This window comes from Lingula anatina, chromosome 1 (genome assembly GCF_051362555.1).
Source record: "Lingula anatina isolate TDL-2025a chromosome 1, LinAna3.0, whole genome shotgun sequence".
In the NCBI taxonomy this organism is placed as follows: Eukaryota; Metazoa; Brachiopoda; class Lingulata; order Lingulida; family Lingulidae; genus Lingula; species Lingula anatina.
In genome coordinates, this window is record NC_141767.1 from 34,502,819 (window position 1) to 34,521,436 (window position 18,618).

The following is an 18,618-nucleotide window of genomic DNA, read 5'->3' on the forward strand; positions in this document are numbered from 1 at the left end:
TTTCAATCAGTGCAGTACTGATACCCAGTCATCAATGTATTAGATGACATGTGACTGTAAAATGTAGCAGTACTGCACTGAATCTACAACTGATACGGTAAAATTGCCGTCTACAGACCAGCAATAAGGTCAGTTGACATGGAGAATTATCAACATCTTGCAGTGGGCATAGAATTTGTCATAGCAGTCAGTAGTACACCACGTACATATACATATATGCAGCCATAAATATAATGGAATTAAAGTGGGATAAAGTGATCTGAAATATTAATATCGCCTTCATGATGAATAATATTGATAAATTGCAGAGAAAGTAGTATGCCTGACATTTACACATCATGTCAAAATGAATATATTACACTTTCACTATTCTTTGCTCCAATAAATATCTAAAGGGCATCAGTGAAAGACATTCTTCATAGTCAAATCATAATACAGTTTCCAAACATCCAACCAAGCAGAAATCTTGAATCTTAAACTCCACTAAAAATTTGTATTAGCTCCTAGCTTGAAATTGTCTCTTTCAAAATTATTTCATTCAGGAACCAACTAACAACATCTACGTATTTTAGAACTTCGGGGGAGCAAAGAATCGTAAAAAAAATCAACATGTATTCAATTTGCACAATGGGATGCATGCACATCGATGAAGACATTGAACGAGGAAGGTACTTGTGCCTACAGGTAGAGCCACTGCTGCTCAAGGGGTGGTCACCACTTGGTGCTTACGAGTACCCAACTAGACAAAATGGAAAAAGAGAGAAGAGACATGACACATCAGACATGGTGACACTATATGGCTAGCTGACACAGAAGCAGCTGCAAAGATTTCAGCGATGCTATATCCATGTTCCTAGGCCCATATAATATAGTAATACAATGTATACATGTATTCCCTTACACCATATTGCTAAGCTTTGATTTTCTAGTAATATAGTTTATGATGAGGTGTATATGGTATATGGAACTGCCAAGAGCTGCAGTTATGGTATGTTTTTTATACACCTATATTATATATATATATATTCAAGAACTAGGAGCCATCTTAATTGAATATTTAAAAAAAAAAAAATCAAAAACTATTTACTTAACAAAACCATTAAAATGTGATCCAAACTGTTTTACTTTTTTTTTTTTTTTGTTCTCATCACCAGTATTGACTGCTTAATACCACAGTCCATCTAAAAGGCTTATCATGATTTTTTTATTCAAGTGAAAATATCCCCCCCCCCAAAAAAAAAAAAAAAAAAGTAAAAAACTATTTGATAAATCTGGTTAGAGACAATTTATTCTTCTCCTGATGAAGTGCTAGTTCGCATGTGACATTTTATCTACAGAGAATTAGAAAATGTGAAAATGTTCACATTTGTCAATTTTGATGAAAATGGAAGCAGAAAAATGGAAGACACTTTCGTTCATGAGACTGAACCATATGTAATATGGTGCCTTGTTAACATATTTGGGAAAATCTAGTTTCATTTTCTCAGTATCACTGCAGATCAACACTCTGTCACTTATCTAAGTAAAACATTAATCTCTTTACATGACTTTTTTTATGTTATCATGCAAATAAACATCATAGAAAATGCAGTCAAATCTCAACTCGGATCAAAACTTAAACTGCATTTAATCCATCACATAATGCACTTGACTGATGCTATGAATTAACAATGCGGCTTCTGATGCATTTCTATATATTGGAACTTATTGGTAAAAACCCTCACTGCAGTAACACCAACTTTCATGCTTCTATGTCTACTCATGCTGGTTGGCAACAGACTTTTTTTTACCGTGCCCTGATTTAACAATCCTTTAAACATGACCCTTAACCTAAAACAGTCTTGCTCTCAAATGATACAGAGGGAGGGGGAAAAAAACATCCCACATACCTCATCCAATCTTCTATCTGTTCCTATTGCTAGTAAGTTGTGGAATTCCCTGTCCAAGGTCTGTCTTGCCTGAAAATTCAAAATAAACATTTGAAAAGCACAAATCATGTGAAAATGAGTGTTTTTTTTTATTTCGAGGCAGAATTCAGTAAAATTGAGACTTTCTAAACAGTATTTATTCTGTAACAGGACACATGAAACTTGGCAAATAATAAGTGCATTCAATAATTTGATCAGACAAGAGCGCTTTCAAAAATATTTCCTGTAAATATGTGCACATATAAAAATGAAGTGTTTTACCTTTAAACCTGAGCATTTTACCTTGCAAAACTACACGGAAAACCTTTGCTTGTCAATTCAGATCAGGCAATACTTTGTTTTAGATCAAGGTTCCCAGCATGAGAGTTAGTGTTACACTCACACCAGAGCAGACAAGTCTATGATTCTACAGTATTTTACTATAGGGGGCATAAAATATGAAATATCTTTGGGGAACCTCTTTAGCACTTTGTTTAGAAACAATACAAAAAAATTCTCTTTCTTGTTTATAAAATTTCCTTTTAAAATTCTGTAAAGCATGTTCCAATTTTTACCACAACATAAGGGGTACCCAATTATGGTTATTTTTTGCCGTTTCATGTTGAAGAACAATCCTTCATGAGTGAAGGACATTTCATATTAATACACATAATCTAACATTCACTCACCTGTGTGATTTGTGTGGGAATTTGCAGAGCTAATGCGATACTGTTATGATCAAAACTTTCATCTAATGCTATAAGGGAACCGTGGACACCAGACTCCAATAAGTTATTAGCGTGTTCTTTAAGTCCTATAGATTGCACCCATCTTATGACACGTTCATTGGACCATACTAGTACATCTGGAAGACAGAGAAATAGGTAGAAATCAATGGTTTTAAAAAGTGTGTGTGTGTGTGTGTGTGCGTGTGTGCGTGCATGCGCACATACATATGCATGTTTGTACATTTGTATGTGCATGTGTTTCAAACTGAGGGATTCAAAAATGAAATGATTCCGATAACATTATTGGACATGTCATATTTTGGTCTACGTTTTTCTAACATCTTTATTTATCATGGTAAAAGCAGAATCCAAGAGTCAAATGAAACATTTAATTCCTGCATTTGTACATGCATATGATGGTGAAAAGAACATTGATAACTAAATCACTGTCATTAAGCGTTGAACGTTACCACTATCTGATGCAGTTTTTACAGTAGTTATAACAGTAGTTAAATATACAATCTATTCATATTTTGTAATATTTATAAATAAACAAAATTATTATAATTATAAAATTTTAAAACTTTTGACCTTTAAAATTTGCAGAAGTACTTTTAGCAAAATCTGTTATTCCCATACCTTTGTTCTCTGTGGCACTTTCTTCTCTCCGCCTTTCTAATTCTTTTCTGTCATAATTTAATCTCTTTAAACAGTTAATACCATATTGCAAACTTGTCCTAAAACAAACAAACAAACAAACAAATAAAAATCTTTAGCTTTCCACAATTATTGAACTATGAACACGTGTATAGTGTACAGTGCCATATGGTCTAATGTATATTCATGCATGGCTAGCAAACAAAAGGCCTTAATTTCATGTCACAATGCCAGAGCTTTTTAGCACAACAGTGAACTTTGAGTGCATTCCCAGGGATTAAGATCGATCCAGAGATTTAGATGTAGATCGACTTAACTCCCTGGGGGTTCACGCTAAATTGCAGTCAGCCAAGCGCGCACCATAGTTAATTACCCCCTTACAGCTTTCAGTCGGCGGTACAGATGCTTAAGCCGGCTAAGCTGACAGTAATCTAGTGAGACTCCCCACAGGGATAGATCAATCTAAAATCAATGGGAATGGGATCTTTATTTTTGGTCATGCCCCTCCATCTGCTACATTCAGCTGTACATATTATTGTGTATTTTTAATGAATGTTTTTTTTCAGCAGAAAATTTTATGATGCAGATTTATATAATTATATACAATTTTGCCAGTGATATAATAACCCATATCCACAAACTGACTGATTTCATGCATGAACATGGAATTAAACAGCATGACATACATGAGAGAAATACTTCCAAATGACTTTTGATCAAAACCAAATGATAAGCTATCTTGATGTGAAGTACCTTGAAATAAAATCTCTTCTTTAATGAAAAAAACAATGAAAGGACACACAACCCAATCTATAGGCATAGTATATAAAACAAATCAGTCCCTAATACCTATGAAAGCTGTCCACCATTTTTAGCTGGCCCCTCAAGTCTTTCTTGGTGAGATGGTCCAGCATGCGGGCGTCCACCAGACACTCCATGAAAGTACTCCTGTACTGAGGTAGACCCAGCGATGGCAGCCACTCGTTGCCTATCCACTCGTGGTTCATGTCCCCGAAAGCTAGAGGCTGTAAATATAATATAAAATACTGTAGATAAGAAAATCTGATTGTTTTTCTTTTTCAGTAAGTATAGATGAAATAACATATTTCAGAAGCGAGAAAGCAAGAGGCTGAAGTGAGGAACAAGTTTTTTTTTTCTTTTTCAACTAATACTGAATGAATGAAATAGCAGGCTTCAATGGTGAGAAATCAATATGCCAAATAAATGCGAGGTCTTTTTTTCTCAACATCCACCAAGTAAAAGTAAGATACACCATTCATCATCAAAGTGAATCTGTTCCACATGATTTCTAATGTGACAACACACAGTACAACTTACAGTCCTGGTAGTCTTGGGAGCAGATGGACTGGTCAAGCTGACCATTTCCTGAATGGCCAGCCTAAGTTTTAGCCGGTGGAGTGGGTTACTGATCCCTATTTCTCGTTGTATCTCCTGGTCAGACAGAGCAGACATGATGGCCCCACTCTTCACATTGGCACGGCAGGCGGCGACATACCAGGCTGGCATGCCTACCCACAGCTGGGTCGGAAAAGGGGAAAAAATAAGTGAGGGGGGAAAGGTGAAAATATTCTTGTACATGGTAATTCTATTTAAATTCCCATCTATAGAAGGATTGAAATGAGTCAGTTTTACACTATCAAAATGTGAACACCCAGCAGATGCAGTATTATTATTATTATTCTGCCATAAAATTTCCCCTAATTACCTTACTGATGAAAATAAAATATTTCATTCAATTCAATATAATATTATCGTTCTCTTATAAGGTCAAACCATGACCTGATGAAATTCTTAGAGTATGGAATACTAGACTGATAACTAACACTGATCACTGTGGATGTCTCACCTCAAGCCAAGCTACAACTGTTGGTCCATTCCATAATGCAAAAGGTGTTCTATCCTTCATAGCTTCTTCTAAAAGCTCCTCTCTGAATAAATAGAAAGTACAAGAACATAATTACTGGTAAGAAATGTAGCTAACTTGAATATAAAATAGATCAATCACTGGATATTGGATGCTGGCAAGAAAGTAAAATTAGCCTAAGAATGTTGGAAATGCCATGACTTCCTTTTATTACCATTAATCATAAAGCTTTTTTTTTACATAAAGTTTTCCTTTTATAAAAATCAACAAGAAAAATTTATTTTACTGCAAGAAAATCAAATGACAGCTAAATCTATGTTTACAAAAAATTCATTTTTTGCAGATGACTCAGAAACCAGTTCAAGCACAACTCTGATGCAATGAAATCAAAATGTTTTGTTCTTCTGTAGACCTACTTCTTCTTTTTCCTTCTGTCAAATTCTGATTTTAAGCCTATAGCATCAGCACCAGTTAAATCACTTTCTCCTGCTCCTGAATGAAAAATTATAATAAATAAGTCACCTTAAATGTCATTACAAAAAGTCCTGGATTTCTACAGTTCATAGTCTTATCATAACTTTCACCTAATGATAACCAAATATATATTTAGTAGCAGAAATGTGATTCATTAACAATTACACTCAATTAAATGAGGGTCTAATATATTTCAAAGCACTGCATGCCAAATGATTTTTTCAGTATTGAAGCTAGTAAAACAGTTATCCTCACAAGAATCACAATAGATTTGATATGGTTAGTATTTTCAACAGGCAATTTCAATAACTGTTGGCATCTATCTTCAGTATAAACCATCAGCATAAATATAAACAAGATGTATATATATTTTTTATATACACAAGATAACTAAAATGTCTAATATATATAGTCAAACGTAATAGCCTAGGTGCTAAAACTTGTCAGTTAAGCATACATAAGAGATATCCAAAAACACCCAATAACATTAGTTATGAAAATTTCAACAAGTTTCTGTTATTATTTTTTGTGCTACAAATGATTCAAACCCTAAACATATACTAAACAGAGCCTCCTAATAATCATAATAAGAATTCATGTTAAGTACCTCTTTATGTAAAGGAAACCTTACATAAAAAAGTTCCAAAAGTTCAAATTAAGGCTATGTTCATCAATGAACTAATAAGATTACAAAGAATTCAAAATCTCTCATTAAGCAGTCTGGTCAGTGAGGTCAGTTGGCCAACAACTGATCTATGTAAGGCAGTTATGAGCATTTCCCCTGGACAACCTCAATGGGGGTCCATCTGGCTAATTAGACTGACCAACTTCCCCACTGCTCCAGAAACTAATTCTTTTTACACCAATTATATTGTGCTGTTTCAACTAGCAAATCTATGGGCTCATTGCCATTGAAACTATTTGTCTACGTAGATCGATCCAACTCCAAGAGGACTCTCACTGAATGTAATCAGTTTAAAAGATTAACACGCCGTTGGCATTGAGTAGAATACAGGTAAGGTGGTGATTATAAGAATTTGTTGGACACAAGAAGAGGTGTTAACCTGCTACACTGATTGCATTCAGCGAGAATTTCTGGGAAACTGGATCGATGTATGTAGACTGGTAGTTTCAATGGGAATTATCCCCTTTTTCAAGGAATCATTTCTGAAGAAAATGAACAAGCAGGGACACAAAGGAACAAGCATAAAAGATTTAGAAATGGTAAAACAGAGTTATATTGTGTAGATAGTAATACATAATTAAGAAAAGAAAAAAGTAAAAGAAAAAAAATTACAGCCAAACTAAGCTACAGTCACCCACCAGTAAGCAGCAATACCTGTTATTTGCAATGTTTCATATGTATTTCTCCCAACATATTCACTCTTCTTCATTTTAGGTGAAGCTGTCATGTCTAATAAACATGAGTGAAATGAATACAAGATGTTTTTTCAAGCAGTGAATTATAACTGAGACAATGACAATAACAATAATCCATACTGAGGCACAGTGAAACCAATGTTGTCACGCACGCTCATGCATCAGAGGCAAGCAAAAAAAAAAAATAAATAAAGAAGATTTTTCAGTTAAAATCATGCAGAGAACTTTGAGAGAGTAGCAGACACTAATATCATCACAGGATGCATAAATACAGGAATCAAATATACATAGCATCACCACGTTGCACATGGACAATTCTTAAAGCAAGATCCTCAAAGTCAAGTTCCTCCAAAAATTTTCCATAAAATTCGTAGATATACATTACCTGCAGGCATCATAAGATCCCTGTGTAGACTTTCCTTGCTCTTTAGCTTTTCTTTTTTGCTACCGAAAAATCGTCCTAAAGAGCCTTTGAGTCCCTTCTTCTTGGGTTGTTTGTGAAGGGAGTCTTGACTACTGTTGGTGCTACTCTGTGGGCTAGGGGTGCTGTGGGACCCGCTGCCGTCCAAAGACGCCCTACAAGACATTAAAGATTGGGAACATACAGGTGGTTGTATGGTGAGACATCCCCCCAATCTTTAGGTTCTAGTAATGAAAAACTGCAACATGTCCTTTTCAGAATTCTGCTCCACCTTGTGGCGTCAACAAAACTGTAACACCTTGCACAACAAGAGATGCCTTTATGTTATTTGTAGCAAAGTAAATTGTTAATTTTACCTAATGTGGGCTTGTTGACAACATAACTTTTTCAAAAAGTTTATGGCAAAAAGTAAATACTTTTTAAAGAGACTAAACAGGTATTTTTTACCTATGAGGCAAGACATTTTCACACTTCTTTTTTTACCATCACTACACAATAGTCAGTGATAATCCTATATAACCATATTCAACATTTACTTCCATCAAATGAAATCACAATGTTTGAAATTTTACCAAGCAAAAAAAAAAAAAAAAAAAAAAAAAAAAAAAAAAAAAAAACTATTGTCTATGTCTAATTTGTGTCAAATTTGACACGTGCCGCATTCGTACCCAACTGCCTTTGCGTCCTCCATTTTATACCTTAATTCTTCGCTGCTCTGCGCCAGCGCTGCTGCCACTCTCTCCAGCCTAAGCGACCTTGCCGTAGGCGGACTAGATTCACACTTGATGGGTCTGTTCTCTTCCTTCAGGCAAGTATCATCTTGGCTGTAGGGAGGGGAGGGCTAGAGGCAAACAGAAAAAATTTCAAATATCACTACATTAGTATTATACAGCATAATTCATCTGTGATTTCTTTCAGTGAAGTGCTACTTTAAGAAATGTTATCTATGGCGAGGCATTGAAAGTAAATACCTAATTAAGGATTTTCAACAAAATACACAATATAGATATTATTTCAAACAGAAGAGAAAACAGCATTAAAATTAGACAAAACTAGTCATGTTAACTCATTAGTTGATTCAATAAGTAATTATAAATCATAGCAAAGAATTATACTGGTTTTCATATTCAAAGATCAAGTAATATCAATTACCATCATCAACAAAGCAAGAAAATATTAATTTGTTAAAACAAGAGATATCTGCTGGAGAAAGCTTGCGACTGACTGACTGACTGACTGACTACCTTAGGCGGAGGTTCCGAGACCAGGCCAATGTTAGGTGTGGAGGCGGAGTGAGCGTACATGTGCTGGGCAGACATACTGGCCGGGGCCTGAAGGAAGGAGGTTGGCACTCAGAGATACGATTATGTTACGCTGAAGCCATCTTAACACGCAGAGAGGCGACAATATTATGCTGAAGCTCTTCTGGGCTCATTCTAACTTGATATTCTTTTTCTTTTCTATTTTGTTTGACAACCTGGCATAATACTTTCTGATAATCTCTTCAATTCAGTCAAATTAAAAGAATTACTCAAGGTGGAGAAAAGGGTGTTTAAATAAGTAAAAGGGTTTTCAGCCAAAAATGATTTTAAATGCAAAAGTGAGCCCAGTTTTTGCTGTAATGTAGCTATTTTGTAAGGATTAGCCTGTAAGCTATGATATTGATATCAATATACAGGAATTAATGTTCTCATTTGAAGAATAGAAAACACAGAGCCACAGAGGCATTGCAGAGTATGAGTCTTACATCAGAGACTATGCTTAATTTTACAACATCTGTATCCTGGTTAGTATTTCACTTCTCAGAGGTCAAAGAAATTATTAATATTGCAGAAAAAAATCTGCAAATTTCCTCAATTTTGCATCCTAGCTGTTAGCAAGTCATTTGTATGAGGTCAAAGAAATTATTAATGTTATCAAAACAATTACAAGTTTTATCTATTTTTTTACAATAACAAGTGGAAAGAAATACAAAAATTCATGCAGAACAGAGACTGGAGTTCATACAAAATGAAAAAGAAATAATTTAGAGAGAACCCTTGCTTTTCTGATCTTACTCTCATTTTGCTTTTTTAGAAACATGATGTTACTTATATATTGTGCATCAAGCAGGGTTATAGATTGATAGATAGTAATTGCTGACATAAACTAGGAAAGAAAAAATATATTACTGGTAAAATTATAGACAGCATAAAAAACAAAAGCCTAATATCATTAGAAGCTCAATATATCAGATTTCATAATCAATGAGATGGTATGAATCACCCAAAGCATTTTACAAAAAATTCAAGCATTAATTAAGGATTTGCTTTATAATTGACACACACACACACAAACTATTTTACGCTGTTCAATTAAAGATGTGTTTAAAGCATAGGTACATTAAGTCATTTGTTTTCTTTTTATTCATAATCATGAATATAGGTTCTTTTTGTCAATAAGCAATGTGAATTATATGCTGACCATTTGCCAGATTTCCTCAAGGAGAATGAGGTCTCCTGTCACTGATTCTCTTTTAAGAATTCTAGCAGATATATATATAAATTTCATAGAAGAAAGAGGATAAATTCAAGATCTTTAATACACATTTCACATTGATGGACAAAAATAACCTCAACACACGAATATTTTCTTTCATTTGATTCACAAAAGAAATACACATAAGCCAGGGGGTATGACCATTATTCCACTGAAAGCAAGGTGAACAGACAGATAACAGCAGGGTTGAAGCTAGCGACCCAAGCATGTTACCATGTGATATTTCTGCACGCTGGGCCGCGAAGAAGTAGGTGTAGACCTGCCACTAACCGGAGGTGATGCTCGGTCTCGATCGAACGAAACACCAGCTTTCCACGTGCGACTGCTGATGTCCAGGCTACCGCTGCCGACTCGACTCTCAATCTCTTCTGCTCTCTGCTCGGTGGTCTCTTTTTCTTCTTGTATTAACCTGGAATAAAAGGTGAAAGGTATGACGGTGGCAGCTTAGTTTACAGTACATCCATTGTGTTAGGATTTTATCAAATTTGAAGCTTATGGTCACCCATATAGAAGCTACAATAAATTGAAGCACATTTTTCAGTTTAATAAAGATACAACTTTTTTTGAACATATAAAATTTCATAATATTTTCCACAATTCTTTCCTTTTTCAGTTTAAGACTTGATTACAGAAACCATTCATTCATCATTACCATGTTAACAAGACCCATTTAAAAATAATATCACATTAATACAAAAATATTTACTGTTTCGAACATTATCTAATAAATATTTATGACTGTAAAAATTCTGATGACAAATTATCCTCATTGAATAATGCAACTGCAATCTTTTCAAGCAAATATTATTGCAATAGTAGCAAAAACAAAGAAATGCTAAAAAAATTCTTCTTTCACAATGCAGAAATAGTCTCATCATTGTACAGACATTGAAATTTTGATATCCATGCCAGAAGAGCACATAACTATTTTTCTCAATATAAACACATACAATGCAAAAAGATCAGTTTCACGCTGAAAAGCCATGCAGAAAACACCATCTTACCTAATTTCATTATTGATAGCATCAAGCTGTTCCTGCAACATCAGCGCCAGTGTCTGTGCGTCTGTATGGCCCGACGGCGACAGCATGTCAACAGCACCAAATATCGACTCCCCGTCGTCTGTCACCTCCGTGTCACTGACATCAAATGCTTGCTGGACATTGGCAATGACATGGGCCTGCTGCAGCTTCTCCCATTCTTGTTCATTCAGAGTATTCACCTGTGAAATAAAAACAGACATAAGAAATTCATTGATCCAGGCATTGTTCTCAAGCACGGCTCAACTGGAGCAAATTTGATTTGATCTAAACTTTGTCAGCAGTGCTAATTGAAAATCAAGCTGAGATTTGCCCAACTTAACTCCGACCATTACATTTACAACTGATCAGAATAATTGAAAAGCATTCAATGGAAAAAAATTCTGATGCTTGTCTAATGCAAGCGAGTGATTTATCAAGACATGTTCTACTCTACTCTAGTGTGAAAACACTACCAAGGTGAAACTCATATAATAAATCAACTTGTACAGCTTGAATGAACATGAAACTGGTGGCATTAAATCTAGGGTAGGGCATTGAAGGCTATCAGGCAAATCTTTGGAGGTTTTACCCCGTGAGTTGACATAATAAGTGATGATGGTTTTAGGATGCTCCAATAATTTCAGATTTTTCTACTGAATATTTGATTACATCAAGAAATTTCAATATATGCAATATGATAAACTGACTGTGGATCTAATTCAACTTAGCTACTCAAGTGTGTGTGTGTGTGTGTGTGTGTGTGTGTGTGTGTGTGTGTGCGTGCATGCGCATGCCCACACACATTCAGGTATTTCATCGTAGGCCTTCAAAGTGAGTGAATCAAAGCCAGTGGAGAGAAAAAAAATAATAATAAAATAAACCGGACTCAAGCTGAAATCCACATGATCCACAACCAGATTAAATGACTGCTTCTCTTGATGTACTAATAGTACATTTTCCGAGTACATGACACCACGTGCTAGCACGCCTCTGTACCACCCACAAGATTTATGACAAATACCAAAATCAACTGCATGAACCCAAGATAAAGCCTTGTTAGTGCTACCTGAAACATGACCTCAAAATTCTGAGAAGTGCGACGGTTCACATCCGACAACACTTTTGTGAGTCACTACAAACGATCCATCTCTTCCAAAAGAGATAAATTACTGGAATACTTCAGTTGTTTGAAACTTGTCAGTTATCACCAAGGATTTTTTTTTTTTTGTATTCCAGTGCAGATACAGAATTGTGCCATGTACTTTGTATATTGTCAGTGCATTCTCAAGTGTCCCCAAGATGCCCTAGATGTGACACGTACTGGGATCAAAGGGAGACTGAATCAGGACACTGGCCATACAAGGCTTTATGGCAGTCATGCTCTGACAATGACAATCAATATCTTTTAATGACAAAGAAACCGCATACACACTTCTACTAAAACACCCCATTGTATGAAAATAAGAGGCAAAAACAAAAATGTTCTCCATGTCCTAATAATAATCAATAACAGAAATAAAAGAGGTCTTAAATGTATTTTCGATAATTCTTTGTAAATAAATCCATCTTTTAATCTTCAAACCAACGCTCAAACTTCACTTTATGACGGCCGCTTTGATTGATAAAACTGACATGGCTGAGAAATTTGAGAATAAAATGAATAAAATAAGTGAACATCTGCAGCGCTGAAACAAAGCGTCAATAAAATGCCCATGCAGCTAAAACCCCCGAGAAAAGTGTGCCAAGTAAAGGAGAAAAAAAAGTTGCATAAATTTGTTTCTGAGCATGCGAAAAAACTATTGCATTTGTAAATGATATCTTTTATTCAATTATAACACTGATGGCACAGAATGATGGATCATTCAATTCAATAAAAATCATTGCCCAGCTGCCTGTATTATCTTTACATTAAAACCAGGTATAAAATGTGCAATCATTCATTTAAAACAAAAATATAATTTAGTAAGCTGTCAAAAAAGGATGATAATAAGACAGATATTAGATTTTTCGATGCCAAGTTCTTCAAACATGTACAAGTACAGTAGTATGCATGGCATAGACAGAAAGCAAAGCAATCTGAATAAATTTGGTTCCCACTGCTCACTCTCAATATAGGACCTACAGACAATATCCATCTACCAAAGAAAATGTTGTGAACCTAACAAAACAGACCTTTTTCTTTTCTGTTCTGTTCAAACTGTCACCAATGTCAATCCCGGTTCTATGAATGTGACATTGAGGCACGCAGGGTTCATGTAATAGATGCATCGTGCTGAAGAGTGAGGTATCTGACTCATATACTATGACAGATGTTGAGAACATTAATCCAGGTGTGGCATAACTCTCATTCATGCATCATGTGCGTGCATTTGAGATACACCACATCTGGATCGTTTGTTCTTGCCATCCGCTGCAGTAAAAGAGAGAAAAACCCCACCAGCAATTAATGTAACAGAGATTCCCAACACTTTCAAGCAGGAATGTCTCACTATTCTTCAACTTCGGTCCAAAGAACACTCAGAGTAAAGAATAATAAGGAACCAAATATATTCAGATTTAAAAAGCAGGCATCTAGAAAGCAGTATGCAATCAAAACAATTGTAAGCAGAGTGTGGCATACCCGCTCTCTATAGTTAGGCTCCTCAAGGTGGCCAGGGTTTTGCACCTACAAAACGATTATTGGGATTATCTAACACAGGAAGTCTATGTGACAGTAAGAGGTTACTACTGTAACAATATCAACAACAAAAACAACAACAACAACAATGGCATAATGTTTGAGATACCTTCAGGTTTACTTCATATGAGCTCCAGGAATGAGTGGAAATTTCTGAGATTAATCTGAAGGTATTGTCTTGAAACACATGCAATAAAACTAGCATCTATTTCTACAGGTCTAACACTAGGTTCCAAACAGCCTGAAAATAATGCTCAGATCAGAAATGAAAGTGGGAATTTAGCAAAAAAATTCTGAAAGATGCACGGCTCTGTAATGCCATGCGCCCTGAAATTTTTTCAATAAATTCTTTATAAATATCTGCACTTCAGGACAAATTTGGAAGACTTTCATCTCTGCCAATGACACATAATCCGAGTCATTTTTGTGATTAGCAGGCTCTTTTGATTCTAGTGCAATGAATGACAAAACACTCTATATTCTAGCTAATATATTTAGGAAACTGAAGCAGCAAAACACTCAAGTAGTCTTAAGATGATATATACAGTACACAAACAAAAATGCAGGTTATTTCTATTAGCTATAATTCCAGCCCTAGGAATCTAGCAAACTGCAGTTTTCTATTGGCATCACTGCTGTGCTATGTTGATGCATTACAGCAGTTTGTAGTATCAACCAACAAACTTCGTGCAAAACTCTCATAACTTGTTGAAGAGAAATGTCAGTGTGAAAAAAAAAAGCAGGCTTACTTAAACAATTGACATTTCACTAATTTAAAAGCACTTAAATCAATTCACCTGGTTGAACAAAGAACTTTTCTGATTGATTAAACAAAGTAAGGTTTGTAATAACAGTGACAGACTTGTGCAGGAAAAAAAAAAAGAAAAATGATAGCAATTTCTGGTCCCTGGTGAAAAAGAATGGATTACATAATGCTGCTCATCTAAAAATACAACAATGGGTATCATTTATTACAACTGTCAACATCAACAACAACAACAATGCAATACTGTGATCAAACTACCCGAAAAAGAACATACTTTAGAAGGATCTTCCTCCACTGATTCCTGTCGACCTTTCTGTTGCCGTCTGACGACATCGTCTGTTGATGATTCTCCAGTGGTGGCGTTGTTGATGACTACATTGGGAGTGAGTGGGTAATTCCCTGTCACACCGAGCCTGAAAATGTAAATCAACAGGGCCTCAGTCTAAACTCGTGCAGCAGTAGACAAGAAATGCAATTTCTCTTTTCTCGTAAAGAAAGAGGTTTTCTCACAAATTCTCATAAAGAAAGAGATTTACTCTCAAAGAAAGATGTTCAGTAAAAAAACACTCAGCTATTTATCTTGAACAAAAATATTAACAGTAAAATTATATATTATATAAATCTTGTTTTGCAGAGAAATGGCTAGACTAAATGTAGAAATTGTGTACATTAAATCAAGGAGAAAAAGAATAACATTAAGACATACTGCAAAACTTTATGCAGTCCGATTCTTTATTTCTTGCTTCCACTATAAAGTAAACTGAATCATTTGAAACTTCATTCTATACCTGGTAATTTCTTCTACCCTTTGCTTGTATACTAGTAACTCTCTTTTAATCCTGTCTAATTCTTCTAATATTGCCTCCTGCAATGAGACGTTGTGTTGAGTAATTTATGTATAGTAACATGTTTTTCTATAACATCAGTGGATAAGTTATGAAAAAATTAGGCAAAACACTTGTACTAATTTGAATCAAGCCTAACATTAATCTTTCATCACACCAAAGAATGTGAGGCTGCTAAAATCAGTTCTACGAAAATAAAATAAAAAAAAAATTAAAAATTGACTTGTAAGAGGATACGTTTTTTTTTTTACTACTTAACCATCTGCATACCAAAACATTACATTTATGTATAAATATTTTAATACCAAATTTTCATATGCCAATTGTGACATCCCACCCTGAACAGATAATACATCTGACTCACTCAATATTTTATCTCAGTCACCCAGGCCATTGTTTGAAGTTTTAACACCCTCAAGAGAATACACCCCACGTACGATCAGCTTAGAAATACATTGTGCTTATAGCCAAGACTGAGTGGATTTTAAGCAGGCCAATTTGGGAATAATTTTTTCTGATGGTGATCCTTTAAAACTGTAGATACAAATAATGTGTTTTTAATCTTTGTGATGTCCCAGGGGGGGATAGAAATCCTTGATAACATGTATGCCAGGAAATCAACTTGGGCACCTAAGAAAAATGCCTGTTACAAAGTCCTGTTGTTTTAATTTTGATTAATCAGGACAGACAAACAAAATTTCCTGTTTTCGAAAAAAATTTATAACCTTGTTTGTGGGCGCTTGCATTACACATGCATCAAGAAAGACTAGCGTGATTACCTTTTCTAATTGTGCTTCTTCATATAATCGTCTAACCCTGTCTAGTTCCTGAGTAAGCTGATTTTTTTCTTCTAGAGCTTGCATTCTTTCTTTTAGATGCAACTGTAGCCTCTCATTGGACTCAGACAATAGTTTATCGACAGTTGCAGATAATCTGGCATTATGCTCTTCGTTCATCTTTTCCCGCTGCCTAGCCTGAAAAGTTAATTTGGTATTATCGCTGAACAAATTTTATCAACAATGAGGTCAGGACAGAGGGTAAGAAATACACAATAGTCCACTAGCCTCTGGATAATATTTATTTTAATCTGACAAAATAAAGTCACATCTAGATCTTGAAGCATTAGTTAAATAATGAGCTAGTCTCAATATAAGGTAAATGGCCACCCTTGGCTGGTGGGAGAATATTTGGATTTCTACACCCAAAAATATGGCAAGAATAGATGTGTAGTAAAGGAAAATAAAACAAAATTTCATAAAAAAAACTCCAATCTGTGTCAACTGCTTGCTTAAAAAAACAATAGCATTCAAAGTGTTTTGTTAAAAATATCTCCCCTCCCCTCAAAAAAAAAAAAAAGTTAATTATCTGAATCACAATCCAGTGAAATGAAGAAAACGTGACAAAATGAACTGCAAAAGCCTTATAAATGCTCATTATGCAGTATTGATATTCAGTCAAAAAAACAGCTAAGAATAAAACACGGTTCATCACAGCACAGGAAATTAAAAACATACCTGTCCTCATCAGAAACAAAACTGATCTATAAAAAGTAATCTATAAAAATTGATCAAAGAGGCAAATAATTCAAGGAGAAAAAAAAATGACGCAAGGAGATGTGAATGCACCGAAGCATGTCTTAAAGAAAACACAAAATACGTACCCTTTGTATTTCTGAGTTCTTTTCTTCAATTTGATTTTCTAAATGCTTCAGTCTTTCTTCTATAGACCCATGCTTTTGCTCAGCCTGTTTAAAGATAGAGATGTCCATAGCAGTGACTAGATGAGAAAACATTCCAATGACAAGTGTTGGCAAGCACATGCATGAGTTCAGGCATCACTGGGGCTTGGACAGTCCGTGATGTTGACCACTGGTCAGACTACCAATGCCAGTAAAAATTGAACCAGGCCAGTGAAATTTCTGAAGAACAGTCAGTTATTGGCCCAACTGGGCAAGTGTTTTTTTGGTTTTTTTTTTTTTTTTTTTTTTTTTTGTTTTTTTTTCAGCTGTAACAGGTACTTCATTTCTTTTAATAAATGTTCAGACAATATGGTGAAGTTTTTTATATCACCCTTTGAAAATACCATTTTTTTGTTCTTATATGTAATAGGAAGCACATTTAAGCTCAGTGTGTCAATTTCAGTAAATTGTTTTGATAATTGGACTTGGGCCAGTGAATTTTGGTTTCGGCCAGTAAATTCTCAGAACCTGGTGGCCCAGAAGGCCTGTAAGTTGAAAGGTATTTGGCACACACTGCTTGTGGAATACTTCATTCTTCAAATTTCTAAAATAACTTAAAACTCTTGCCCTCCAAAGTTTTCTAAATTAATTGCTTTCCATTAACAGTTTTCTACTTAGAGTTTATGATCTGCAGCAAAGAGAAGAAGCATAAGTTCAAGTGTTTCTCATATGCATGTGAAAATCTTCTGCATTCCTGATCAAAATCAAAACAGAAAACCAGAAGGACAATCTTTACATGCTTCCAATGTTTGAAAAGTATTAACAAAAGTTTTATTTTATGAACACTATGAAAATAAATATCTAGATTATAATACTCTTCAAAACATCTTCCAAAGTGCTACAATCACGTTATATGTTAAATGTTATTTTAATGCATTTTATAACTGCTGTTGCATTAAAAAAAAAATTCTCAACAGACTGTTGTGTTTAAACCTGTTGCCATGACAATGAATTTAATGAACCAATCAGATCCTTACCTGGGACAATGCTTCTATTCTTTGTGCTAATTCGGCCTCTATGGTGGGTACCACCTCTGCTTTTCGCAATGATTGTTGAAGTTTTTGTTCTGCAAGTTCCACACGCTCTTGTAGCTGGCGACATTTTTCTTCACTCTGTAGTCAAAACAATACATTTTTAATTGTTTCTCAACAACCCAACAAGTAAACCTTAAGTAAACAGATTTCTGCTAATTAAACATTTTGCCACTTCTATAATATATTCTATTCCGACTTCCTTCTTAATATATAATTCATTCAACTATATAGGAATGTATTCTGCAAGAAGTACAAATGTTCGACACAAATGCTCATCATTGTCACTTCTGCCATCAGACATGTTTAAACACGATATAGGAAAATTACAGGCCGAGATACAAAAGCTACCAAATTACCAACAAGCCATTATATGAACATCTCCTCCATATTCATTGGGCTATGGAGACATGGCTGCGGTGAGATTGCTGGACTATTTATGGTTAGACTGCAGGAAATCAATTAGGGTCTAAACTGAGGATCTGCCTCGCTATAGCCATAAGCATGCTGATAATGTGCAATCTACAAAAACATGGCTACATGGCCCAA

At 35.0% G+C, this 18,618-nt stretch overlaps 1 protein-coding gene across 15 annotated transcripts in view; it reads right to left on the reverse strand.

Annotated features, from left to right (window-relative positions):
- Positions 1–18,618, reverse strand: part of LOC106180122 (liprin-alpha-1) — a 72,548-nt gene that overhangs the window by 3,312 nt on the left and 50,618 nt on the right. For 3 of the 15 annotated variants that reach the window (XM_087001611.1, XM_087001612.1, XM_087001616.1), the window contains 19 exons: positions 18,016–18,150; positions 16,961–17,044; positions 16,080–16,274; positions 15,244–15,320; positions 14,730–14,868; positions 13,633–13,677; positions 10,995–11,212; positions 10,204–10,399; positions 8,697–8,783; positions 8,121–8,293; positions 7,417–7,607; positions 6,991–7,065; positions 5,594–5,669; positions 5,160–5,241; positions 4,631–4,831; positions 4,142–4,317; positions 3,275–3,372; positions 2,597–2,772; positions 1,890–1,958 (listed from right to left, as the gene is read on the reverse strand). In XM_087001611.1, the coding sequence (XP_086857737.1) occupies positions 1,890–1,958; positions 2,597–2,772; positions 3,275–3,372; positions 4,142–4,317; positions 4,631–4,831; positions 5,160–5,241; positions 5,594–5,669; positions 6,991–7,065; positions 7,417–7,607; positions 8,121–8,293; positions 8,697–8,783; positions 10,204–10,399; positions 10,995–11,212; positions 13,633–13,677; positions 14,730–14,868; positions 15,244–15,320; positions 16,080–16,274; positions 16,961–17,044; positions 18,016–18,150 (2,493 nt within the window). Of the gene's footprint in view, positions 1–672; positions 740–1,889; positions 1,959–2,596; positions 2,773–3,274; positions 3,373–4,141; positions 4,318–4,630; positions 4,832–5,159; positions 5,242–5,593; positions 5,670–6,990; positions 7,066–7,416; positions 7,608–8,120; positions 8,294–8,696; positions 8,784–10,203; positions 10,400–10,994; positions 11,213–13,632; positions 13,678–14,729; positions 14,869–15,243; positions 15,321–16,079; positions 16,275–16,960; positions 17,045–18,015; positions 18,151–18,618 lie in introns of all 15 variants that reach the window. The other 12 variants (XM_087001623.1, XM_013564014.3, XM_087001615.1 and 9 more) reach the window with 12 other exon arrangements.